Raw genomic sequence first — 12,457 nt, forward strand, 5'->3', positions numbered from 1 at the left:
CATGTACCGTGCTTTGAGCATATTCTCCCCATTCCTGTCTGACCCATACGTCCTTGGGCACCTTCTTTCGTGTCATCTGTGCCTCCATGATTTTTATGTATCTGTATAGACTTTAGGCTCCACATAACGTATGTATTGACTGTATTTTTGCTGTGATATAAGTATGTCCAATTACATTAATTTTTTTTAGGTCTGAAAGCAATTTCATCCTGTGTATTGACAGACACCTAGATTGGTTCCAGCTTAATTCTTGAGAATAGTGCTCTCTCTCTCTCCCGCTCTCTCTCTCTCTGTGTGTGTGTGTGTGTGTCTGTCTGTCTGTCTGCCTGCCTTCCTGTCTGTCTGTCTGTGCATTTCTTCAAAAGAATATTTTAGCCAGGCGGTGGTGGCGCATGCCTTTAATCCCAGCACTTGGGAGGCAGAGGCAGGTGGATTTCTGTGAGTTCGAGACCAGCCTGGTCTACAAGAGCTAGTTCCAGAACAGGTTCCAAAACCACAGAGAAACCCTGTCTCGAAAAACCAAAAAAAAAAAAAAAAAAAGAATATTTTGGAAAGAACCACGTGAAGACTATGGTAAATAAATGTGTTGAGAAAGCAAATCTTATACAGTGTTTCCCAAGTCAGTTCCTTACCTGCTTTGAAGCTTTAACTGTGAGCACACTGAAAACAATTGTGTTGGGATAGGTTTGTGGAAAGGGAAGCAGGATGTGTGTGTGTCTCTACTCAGAGGACTGTTGGAAGACAGCACATTCCACACACAGTCCACAAAGGAAGTGCAACCGGTGCTGGATCAGAGCAAATGGAGACAGGTTGTTTTCAGGGTCACTGTTGCCCCTGGAAACTTGCATTGAACCCAAATTAGTACGTTCTTGAGTTTGTTCCCTCGGCGAGACTCCGAGCCCTTTGTACTTTTCTCTCTGGACCCCGCTGTTTGTTTTCCTACATGTGTGGCTCAGCCACTCCTTAGAGTGTTCAGCCAACTTCCTGATCACCTTTTTAAACATCAGAGGGAACACTCCCTGCTGACTTTATTTTCTCCGCATGGATAGGCTTCTGAGCTCTCTGGTTGCCCAGCGCTCACTTGGTGATTTAAAATAATTCCCACTTGATCTGATAAATCCACCTTCCTGGATTGTCTTCTTAAACTGTCTCCATGTAGGAAGATAACTGACTTCATGGAGTGCATGTATACTGTGGGGTAGAGTTTAACCGTTGCGCGTCAGTAAGAAGTCGCACCGAATGGAACACTGTGATAGGGTTCCAGACTCTGGGTTTTGTCTGGGTTAGCTTTGCTCTCTCTGAGTTTCCCGTCACACTGACAACAGCTCCCACCACTTACATGACAGGGTGTGTGTAACGTACCCGGCACACCCAGCATACAGCTGTTCTGTAGCTGTAGCTACTGCTGCTGTAGCTGTCGGTACTGTCCGCCATTAATGACTTTATCACCTTCCACCATTAATCACTTAAAATTCTGTGACCCCCATAATATATTTCTCTCATATTTTATTTATTTTTTTTCTTCTCTCATATTTTAATATTAAAAATTGTCCCACCTAGTCTTTTAATTAGTACCCAGTCCACTTTCTTACATTTAATAGGCCTCCTAGCTCTAGCAAGCCGTGTCTTTATTTCTACGGTGCTGTGTGGACCTTTGAATAGGTTCCTCGGTTCATTGAAAAGCAATGGCATGGGCTGTGTTATTCTTTGCCGGGGGCCACTGTTGGGCTTGTTATGGGCTGGTTCCTCTGATGGGTGGAGATGTAGACTCTATTGATGATGCAGTTACAAAGCAAGTTTTCTTTCTTGTTTTTAAAGCAAAGTGGCCAAGTTGGATAAACTTCCAGTCCATGTCTATGAAGTTGATGAAGAGGCGGACAAAGACGAGGTAGGCTCTTGCCCTCTGTGTCTTCCCACTCGAGACTCCCAGAGCCAACCTTTCAGCCCAAACAGGAACGGGGATGTTTAAATGAAGCAAAGGAAAATTTTAAAATCTATTTTTAGGTTGACTTCAGGTCCTGGCTTTATCTGGACTGCTCAGCATCTCATGTTCTCTGACTTGTGTTTTGTTCTGAGATCACTTGCAAGGGGATTGGGTCAGATCTGGCCGCATCGCTAAGAGATACCAAGATGCCTTAGACCTTGAATTTCGGCTGTTTTTCAACAGTGAAAGTGAAATGGCTGTTTCTCCAGTGGCTGTTTTGGTGTGGTCTGACTTTAATAAGCTCCCTAGCTCTTGGAGAAAGATGGTACTTAGGGAAGTGTATGAAGAGGGCGAGGCCTTTGTCAGCTCAGGAAGGGAATCTCATAAACTTAGCACAGGACCCCCCCGCCCCCCGTATTCCTCTTTCTCTCTGTTGGTGCCCCGTCGCGGATTTAGACCCCTTTCCCCTTTCCTTAGCTGTACATTGAGATGGCGTTAGCAATCTTTAGAAGGTAATCTTCTAAACATCTTCTAACTATTCTGGAGCAATAGTGTTTCAGAAATAATTGTCAGAAAAGTTAATGTGGCTCACAGTGAACACTTTTAATCTAACCACCACTCACCGGGCAGAGGCAGGTGCTCTGTGAGTTAAGGCCAGCCCTAGTCTACATAACGAGTTCTAGGCTAGCCAGGGCTACACAGTCTCCGTTTTAAAGGTGCTGATTATATGGCCAGGAGGACCGAGCGAAGGCGTGCATGTCGAGGTGCCCAACAGCTTAGGAAACCCTTGACAGGGAAACAATTTCTCAGTTCCAATCTCAAGAATGCCGAAACCGCAAACGCTGATATCAGGGTGGCTCAACAAAGCTGAGCCAGGCCTCCCCACACTTCTCGGTTTGGTTAAGGGAAGACTTGGCAGTGCTATCCCTGTCTGTTTACCTCTGTCTCAGGCGTCTCCAGTCTTCATCACCGCGGACTGACGCTGTCAGCTGTGTAGTCCACACACTGTGTGGTCAAGTTACAGGAAAGAAAATGTGAAAAAGCTTTAAGTAACTTAACAGTTTTATGTTGGGCCATGTTTATAGCTGTCCATGACTGTGTGTGCTGGCAGTGGCGGGGGCATGCCCTGGCTCCGTGCCCACCGCCTCACACCCAGATCTCACAGGGAAAGTCTTCTCTTGAAGATGCATTTTTATTCCAGTATCTGCCTCTCTTTCCCTCACCCTCACCCTGTTTTTGTTTTTTTTTTTTTTTTTTTTTTTTTTTTTTTTTTTTTCTTTTTTGTATCTCCTTCCTGCACGGCCTCCTGTTTCCTTTTCTTTATTCACCTTTCCCTGAACCAAGCCTCTGGGAAGCATTTCAGAAATTTTCTTTTGTCCTCTAACCGTGGAGGAGTGTCGCTCAAAAACTTTTTTCATGAAACTGGGTGAGGCAGAAAAACTGAGTGGTATGTGGTTCCTGTGGCTCGTTAAACTCTCAAAAGTAAAAATTTGGCCGGGACTAACCCGACCCTTAAGGGAACAGGATATCTAGAATTCACCGGTATACAGCCTCTGGAGGGACATGGAGGCACTAGTGGTAACTGGACCACTTGGCACAGATGGAATGGTTTTCCCGTTGATGAAACTCCTAGAAAATAATCAACACAAGGCAGTAGGTTGACGTGGTGCGTTTCCCTTCCCTCCTAGGATGCTGCCTCCCTCGGGTCTCAGAAGGGCGGGATCACCAAGCAAGGCTGGCTGTACAAAGGCAACATGAACAGTGCGATCAGCGTGACCATGAGGGTAAGAGGGCGTATCGCCCCGCTTCCCCTCACACGAGGGCGTCTCACCCGCTTCCCTTCACACGAGGGCGTATCGCCCTGTTTCCCCTCACACGAGGGCGTATCGCCCCGCTTCCCCTCACACGAGGGCGTATCGCCCCGTTTCCCCTCACACGAGGGCGTATCGCCCCGCTTCCCCTCACACGAGGGCGTATCGCCCCGCTTCCCCTCACACGAGGGCGTATCGCCCCGCTTCCCCTCACACGAGGGCGTATCGCCCCGCTTTCCCTCATATCACCCCGTTTTCCCTCACACGAGGGCGTATCGCCCCTCTTCCCCTCACACGAGGGCGTATCGCCCCGCTTCCCCTCACACGAGGGCGTATCACCCCGCTTTCCCTCATATCACCCCGTTTTCCCTCACACGAGGGCGTCTCACCCTGCTTTCCCTCACATGAGGGCGTATCATGGCCCCGCTTCCCCTGACACAAGGGTATATCATCACCCGGCTTTCCCTTACACAAAATGTTTCCAGCACCCCAATCAGGCAGCTCCAAGGACATTCAACATCTCTGGCATCCACAGATACCAGCACTTACAAGAACATACACATAGTTTAAAAAATTAAAATAAAAAATAAGAGTAAAAGTAGTTTAAGAAGTTATGCAGAAGAGACCAGGGTGAATCAGGGAGAAAAGAAACAGCGAAGAGGAACACAGAGGTAGAAAATAAACCAGGCAAGTACTGACCGCCAGAATCCCAAGGCTCAAAAGTCCTTCCATGGCATGACGGGAAGACATTCCCTGTTGTGTGAGTGAGGGGCTCTGGGGATGTGAGAACACCTCTGTCTCACAGTTGGAGCTCCTCTCCCTACTTTAGGGTGGTTATGTCAAACCTCAAGCTCTGTGGATGAGAAACAGTGAACTCTGGGTGATGATGAAGCCTTCTTAAAACACACAGGCAGGAAGACCGTGAGCCGTGGTGGGGGATCTTCCTCCAGCCAATCCAGGGACCAGCAGCAATGACTAGCATCCCACTCGGGTTACAGAGTTCTGGCTTGTGTTTTCCAGAGCCCTGGTGGCTTATCAGTTCCCACTGTCCATCCAGAAAGAAGAGCTGTCTGAGTTTGGTTTTGTTTTGTTTCCAGTCATTTAAGCGGCGGTTTTTCCACCTGATTCAACTTGGTGATGGATCCTACAATCTAAATTTTTATAAAGATGAAAAGATCTCCAAGGAACCCAAAGGATCCATATTCCTAGATTCCTGCATGGGCGTGATTCAAGTGAGTATGAAAAGCATTCTCTCAAGGTTTCTGGTCTGCAGCGATACTACGCATGAATGTGCAGATTCAGGGAAACGCTTTCGAACATGGCTGTAATTAGGCTGGAAATGTAACACCTAACCTGAAAACACAGCCTGTTTTTCATCATTTTAAAGATGGCAGGATACTGTGGTAGACAGGAGTCCTCTAGTGTGTGAGGCTTTGTGTTTAAAACGTGGGTGTGATAACGGGAGAATGAGGTTGAGGGATCTTAGATTCATGGCCAGCCTGGGCCGCATAGTAAAACCCACATACGGGAATTGTTCACTTTCCAACGTGGAGGCTTGTTCCATCTCCCAACTCACAGTGTGTAAGACACAAACACCCTGATTCGTCGGACTCTGCCCGAGTACCCGCAGAATGAAGCATGAATGCGTTCCTTCTGCAGGCCTTAGACAGAGGGGCTCTGTGACCAGTAACACTCTCTCAGTCAAAGAGACAGTGGATGGATTCAGCATCACCAGAGAAGCCTCCCTCCGAGTGGCATTAGCCTGGAGCTTGATTCTATAAGGAGGTTGTGTCGTGGGGCTAACCTGGAGAAGTCGGGGACATAGCTGACATCGCTCTCGGATTTGATAGGTCTTTTTGTTTTGATATTTACATTCTTACCTGAAATCAAATTGCTTCTTTGTCCTCTAGTAAATCCTCATGAGTAGAGAAGGGCTGAAGGCTACTGTTCACATGCTTCACCCCCACACCTCTTGCACTGGGGTGCTCCTGGCTCCCCTGAAGTCATAGTCCCCCCCTTACTTCCCACTCTTTAGTCCTGGCTCCTGTGCGGGAAGGTAGAATTTTAGAGCCGCCCCCTTCTGTTCCATTCCAGACTGTGGCTCTCCACCCCACAGAGCTGCTGTCCTGAAGATCCTTTCTCTTCACCTTCCCCACTGTGTAGACTTCTCTGCTCCTTTATGAGATGGGGTCTTACATAGTCCAGGCTGGCCTCAAAACAAGTGACCGGTGACTGGACCTTTTGACCTTCCTTCTCCAGTCCGTTTAGCTCCTTTTTGTTGTGATTTTTAAATTTTTATTTTAGAGAAGACACCCTCTAGTTACTAGAGTCTTGTGACTGCCTAAGAAGCTTTATATAAAATGGTAACTTTTTTTACTTTATCCGCAAAAACTTTTATTTGAGTTGTGTTTGACTCATTTTTTAGAAATCCCAGGTAGTCCTTTGACCTCGGAACACAAGAGCCTTTGCAGTGTCTTCTCGACACCATTGTGTTTGGGGGCACCCGATGTATTCTTCCTCCCTGTTTATATGATCATCTCTTTATAATTTAAAAAAAAATTATTGATTGTTGGGAGGGGTTCAGGTGGCGGTGAATTCCATAGCATGCGTGTGGATGTCAGAGAACAACATGGTATCCGTTCTCTCTTTCCACCACTAGATGGGCCCTGTGGGTCAAGTTCAAGTTGACAAACTTGTGAGGCCAGTGCCTTGACCTGCCAAGCCATCTCACAGACCCCCATCTCGTCCTTCATTTCCTGAAATTTAGGTTGCTCTGTCTTGAGTTTTATTTATGAGCTGGAAAACTTTTTTGTTGAGGTAGACATGCAGATAGAAACTAGACAACATACATGGGATGTGAAGAGTTCTACAATGTTTGTCTACCTGATGTCTCTCACCTGGTCCTCATTCCAGAGACTTTCCTGTATGTTTTTTCTGCCTGTCTTCATGAGGTTTGGTCGGTAGCTTTACCTTGAATCTCTGTCCTGCCAGATGCTGAAGTCAGTGGGTTCATTTATTTTTCTTCTGTTGGAGATCACATCTACACAGTCTCTACCCTTATTTGAGAATAGCGTTCTCATCTATTTTGTCTAGCACTCTGGTAATTATGGCTTTGTCCTTGTCAGAAGCAAAAATTAGCATCCAGATCAGAAGTGGGCAGGACCCAGAGAGTGAGTGGCAGGAGATACTGGAAGTGCAGCAGGAGAGGGTGCTGGGGTGAACTGGCTGGGGGTAAAGTGCAGGAGTCACCTGCTAAAGCTGATGGTGTAGCCGATGGTGTAGCCCATCTGCTGGTGAGCATCACTGGCTTTTGACAATAGCCACAACAGAGGAATTTAGTTAGCTCTTGGCATATTTAATTTTTGGAAACCCATAAGCCACAGGGCAGGACCCCAGACCACAAGTGGTGAACATGTGTCTGAGCCCTAGAGCAAGACCGTAGCATGATTTCACAGTCCCTGAGAAAGTATCTTCAACAGCTAATCAGCTGGTGGATCCCTCTGCCAGCAGCCAATCCTAGTGGAGCCTCAGCAGCTCCCAGATGTGAATAACAAGTATATTAAAGCATACTGAGTAGCTGTGGAATAGAAGTACTGGAGTAATTCGTTAATGACAGTTTATCGGCTTTCTTTGTAAGATCTCCAAGCTCAAGTTTCTTTCACATGGAGCTGAAAAGCCTTGAAGTACTTTTTTAGCTGAATTTTGTGGTATAGTATAAAGCAGAGCTAGATGTATTTTTTTCTACCTTCATTCTGCAGTAGGAAGTAATTATTTTTGTTTAACAAGAGTGTCTTGTTACAAGTGTGCAACACAGTGTAATAACACAGTTGCTGGATTGCCCTCATCAAGCCGCTGGCCTCGGGAGCATCTCAGACTCCGAGGTCTCACACCAGTGCCCGTCTCTCCCTTCAGATTATTTTTGCGTTTGTAGTTCATAGCATCTCTCCTTTACTGAACCACATATAAGTCTTCAAAAGAGTTATTTCCTACGTTAAGCCCATCTGTGGTAGCATACACTTGAAGTCAGAACACTTGGGAGGTGGAGGTTAGAAGCCCCCGAGTTTGAAGCCTTTCTTGGCTTCCTAGGGGTTTGTGGGCAGCCTGGCTTGTGTGAGACCCTGTCTTCAAATGACAACAAAAAAGAAATAAAAAGTTGTAATTTAAATGGTTTGGGGAAAAGAAAAACAATTATTTGGGATGCTTACTTTTTAGCTTTTATTTTTGGTCATGTATTTTTATTGTTCACGGTACTATGTCCTTCAGGAGATCTTCGTACCTGTGTACTTCTCTACCCTCTCATGGCCCCTCCCACACCCCTCTATTGGCCCCACCCCTCTTGGATGTTATTTAAAATAATAGCCGATGAATGCTGTCAATGGAAAGAAATGCCTGAGGGGCAAGTTTCCAGGTCGACCTGAAAGACAGAGCTTGTGCCTTAAACCCTGATGGTGTTTTAAAGCCACGGGAGTCGGTTAGACTTGTGCTGCAGGTGAAGAAAATGGGTCTCAAAAGTATAACCTAGAATCAAGGTGTTGTGCTTTTTCTTGATTTTTAACCCTCTGTATGTTTGAGGAGTAGGTGGTTCGCCAAATGCACAGAGTAAACTCCTTCAGTCCCATGTTTCACTCCATGATTCTTACCTTTGTTTAAGTAAGACCCGAGGTGGCAGTCACTGAGCCCGTGGCAGATGATCTGCGCACCGTGGTTCGCACGGCCTTGCCCAGAGAAGCACTTAGCATCAGGCTTCTAAAAGCTGCCCTGCAAAAATGATAGGCCTTAGGTCACCGTGTGCCGGAACCGTACACCGTGAAGCATCCTTGAACTGTAGACAGCTGGCTGAGATTTTAGTGGGTGTTGGGGCACTCTGCCCCCTCAGCACTCAATGGGAGGTTGTGACTCCTCCCCCTTCAGCTTGTGTGGACTATGTTCTTTTCTTCATAGATGAATCTCTGTCTAGAGTGGTTGACCTGGAGAGTTTGCTTCCAGGATATATTTGTCAGTGTCTGGAGATGGTTTGGCTCACAACTGTCCCACTGACGTGTGGTAGGTGGAGGCCAGGATGCTGCCAAACCTAGAATAGTATGTAGAACAGCCCCTTGTGGGAAGAACGATGGGCCTGAATGCAAGCAGTACTGAGATGGACCAACCTTTGGTATATATTTATCCTCCATTCCCATAATGGGCATGCGAACTGGAGACAAAGAATCCACATGCTTTTACGATTAATAAATGATGGGAAAAGTTCCGGGGAAGTAAGCTGAATAGATTGGTAGATAGCAGTTAGCTTTGAGAAAGGCAGTGGTGGCACACACTTGATCTGTTAAAAGAAACTAAATATGTAACTATTGAATATAGAATATTTACATGTGAAATTTCATAGATTCAGCTATTTTTCAAATGCTCACTGTGTGCCAGACTTTGAAGATTGTGGGGGTAACATTAAGTAAAGAGAACAGACAGCTCCTGTCCTTGAGGGATTTCTGTGCCATTGCAGGGGGCAAGAAATACATAGATTAAATAGATAAGAAAGGAAATGAGGCCTGAAAGATGGCTCAGTGGTTAAGCACAAGCTTGGTTCCCAGCACCCATGTCATGTGGCTCATGGGTATCTGTAACTCCAGCTACAGGAGATCTGATGCCTCGGCCTCCATGGGCACCTGCACACGCATGCACATATATACCTGCACATGCACACACGGAAATATAGTTAAAAATAATAAAAGTAAATCTTAAAAAAAGAAACCAGCAAATGCTCTTGATCACTGAGCCCCCTCTCCAGCCCCAGCATCTACTGCTTTTGCAGAGGACCCAGGTTCCAGTCCCATCATATATATGGTGGCTCACAACCATCTGTAAACGTCCAGTTCAGGGGACCCAGGGCTCTCCTCTGACCTCCTCCAGAACAAGCCACATGCATAGTGTACATATATACCACAGACAAGGCACTCACATACATAAATTAAAAAGTAAATCTTTTTAAAAGATAGGTAATTAATCAAATGGGAAGGAGGTGGACTATGGTGCGGGCTCATGAGAAGGGAGTTTGCACTTTTAGAGTAGTATCCGAGATCCGACCCGATGGCACCGTTAACAACTAGGGCCGATTACCCTGAGCTGCTTCCCAGTGTGTCTCTTTCGCCTGTTCCCATCACAGAACAACAGAGTCAGGCGCTTTGCCTTCGAGCTCAAGATGCAGGACAAAAGCAGCTATCTTCTGGCAGCAGATAGTGAGGCGGAGATGGAGGAGTGGGTCACCGTTCTCAACAAGATCCTCCAGCTCAACTTTGAAGCTGCAATGCAAGAAAAGCGGAATGGGGACTCTCATGAAGGTAGGAAGGTCCCTGGGAAGTGGGGAAGGTGAGAGCCTTTCCCAAAGAGTCTGTCAGCAAAGGCTTTTGTCAGGCTTGATTTTTACTGCCCTGCAGCCAGGCATGTGGGGAGCAGAGACAAGAGGTTTTGAGGTGGCCCAGCCAACTGTCATGGGAGTTGCAGGCCAACTGTATAGTGAGCCACTGTCTCAAGAAACCCAAACAAACAAAAGGAATTAGTACTTTGACAATGTTTGTGTGGCAAGTATGTAACATGAACAGCCATGGTGTGGACAGGCAGGCCTGGATGTGAGTCTCAGGAATATCACTTTTTAGCTCTGTGACCTTGGACAAACCACTTATGTTTTCTGAGTCTCGGTTTTTACCTGAAAATGGAAATAAGAGCCAGGGATGCAGCTCAGTTGATAGATTCCTTGTGTGAAGCCTAACTTAGGTTCCCAGTACTGCATAAACCTGTGTGGTAGTATATGCCTGTAATCCTAATATTTAGGAGGTCAAGGCAGGAGGTTCAGAAGTTCAAGGTCACCCTTGGCTACATAGTAAGTTTGAATCTAGCCTGGGCTACATGAAAGCCTGTCTTTTTTTTTTTTTTTTTTTTTTTTTGGTTTTTCGAGACAGGGTTTCTCTGTGGCTTTGGAGCCTGTCCTGGAACTAGCTTTTGTAGACCAGGCTGGTCTCGAACTCACAGAGATCCGCCTGCCTCAGCCTGTCTTTAAGAAAAAAAAAAAGTTGTGTGTGTGTAGTGAGGGGTGATTGAAAAGAAAATTGCTGATGGAATGAGTAAGCTTCAAAGTGTAGGTTTTTGTTTAGGAGTTTATTTGTTTGTTTGTTTTTCGAGACAGCATTTCTTTGTGTATCCCTGACCTGGAACTAGCTGTGTAGACTAGGCTGGTCTCAAACTCACAGAAATCCACCTGCCTCTGCCTGCTGAGTGGTAGGATGAAAGGTGTGCTTTTGATGTATGTTCATTCTAATTGTACAAGCTCATAAATGAACAACTCTGGTTATATTCCAAATTACCCGAGGGTTTGAAAAAAGGCAAACTACTATTTTCTTGGTCCTACCAAAGCCTCTGGTTGAGTGTGGTTGTGCAGGATGTTGCATACAGCTAACTAGTTCTAGTATGTCTTTGTGGCTTTGAAGGGTATTACACACAGCTAACTAGTTCTAGTGTGTCTGTGTGTCTGTGAAGGGTGTTGCACACAGCTAACTAGTTCTTGTGTGTCTGTGTGGCTGTGAAGTGTGTTGCACACAGCTAACTAGTTCTAGTGTGTATGTGTGGCTGTTAAAGCTGTTGCACACAGCTAACATAAGTTATAACAGGGTGGGGAGTTGAGGATGGGGACCTTAGCTGTCCAAGGTCTCAGGTGTCACCACTTTCCCTGATGGGCTTGGCCATCAGGGTCCTTCTAAAGCCCTGAGCTGTTTTGAGTGTTCTTTCAGACTTGAGAACCACCATATTCCGGTTCCTTTGTTTATATTGAATAAAATAGTTACAACTACACATGACTCAATTGATCTCTTTTGACGTTTAGATGACGAACAAAGCAAACTAGAAGGTTCCGGTTCCGGTTTGGATAGCTACCTGCCTGAACTTGCTAAGGTAAGGTCACCCTAATATTCTCACTCTCCACTGAATGCTAAATGCTTCTCGTTTCATGATTCTCCTAAAATAAGAATACTGATGCTGTGATCATCACCGTCTGCTTCCTGACGTGAATATGAGGGGGTGGCATATTTTGCACTAATGACACTTCAGTCTATCTTCCAGAAAATGCCCTACAAAGTATGTTCCTTTTTTTTTTAAATGCCACCATTGCATTTAATATGTCAGCGCAAATATGAAAGAAATAACAAAAATACATGCCTGCATGTACCTAGTATTCTCTCTTACTTGGGCTTCTCTTACTTAAATTACATTCATTGGTGTCTTAGTTAATGTTTCTACACTACAGTCAGAATCAGCTTAGGGAGGAAAGGGTTTATTTCAGCTCTCAGGTCACACCCCATCACTGTGAGAAGTTGGGGCAGGAACTCAGTAAGCAGAGGCCATGGACAGGTGCTACACACTGCTCTTCTCATGACTTGCCCAGCCTGCTTTCTTATAGCACCCAGGACCACCAGTCCAGAGTGGCATTGTCCACAGTGAGCTGGGCCCTCCCATATCCATCAAGAAAATGCACCACAGCCTGGCCCACTGTCCAGTCTAGGGGGGGCATTGTCTCCACTGAGACTCCTTCTTCTCAGATGAGCTAGTTTGTGTCACTCAAATAAATGCCTGCAATTCCCGACGATGATTGTGGAAATTTTGTCACTTCAACTAAACAGGAACTACTGAAGGTACAGACCATGTTCCTGGGCCACCCAAAACAAACAAAATGCAAGCAAACAAC

General features: G+C 45.9%; 1 protein-coding gene across 11 annotated transcripts in view; it reads left to right on the forward strand.

The window, feature by feature from the left end:
• The window catches only part of Dock9 (dedicator of cytokinesis 9), a 240,697-nt gene that overhangs the window by 127,512 nt on the left and 100,728 nt on the right, over positions 1 to 12,457 (forward strand). For all 11 annotated transcript variants that reach the window (XM_057785894.1, XM_057785904.1, XM_057785898.1 and 8 more), the window contains exons 5-9: positions 1,819 to 1,888; positions 3,613 to 3,708; positions 4,833 to 4,967; positions 9,890 to 10,064; positions 11,600 to 11,667. In XM_057785894.1, the coding sequence (XP_057641877.1) occupies positions 1,819 to 1,888; positions 3,613 to 3,708; positions 4,833 to 4,967; positions 9,890 to 10,064; positions 11,600 to 11,667 (544 nt within the window). The remainder of the gene's footprint in view (positions 1 to 1,818; positions 1,889 to 3,612; positions 3,709 to 4,832; positions 4,968 to 9,889; positions 10,065 to 11,599; positions 11,668 to 12,457) is intronic.

This window comes from Chionomys nivalis, chromosome 12 (genome assembly GCF_950005125.1).
Source record: "Chionomys nivalis chromosome 12, mChiNiv1.1, whole genome shotgun sequence".
NCBI classification, from domain to species: Eukaryota; Metazoa; Chordata; class Mammalia; order Rodentia; family Cricetidae; genus Chionomys; species Chionomys nivalis.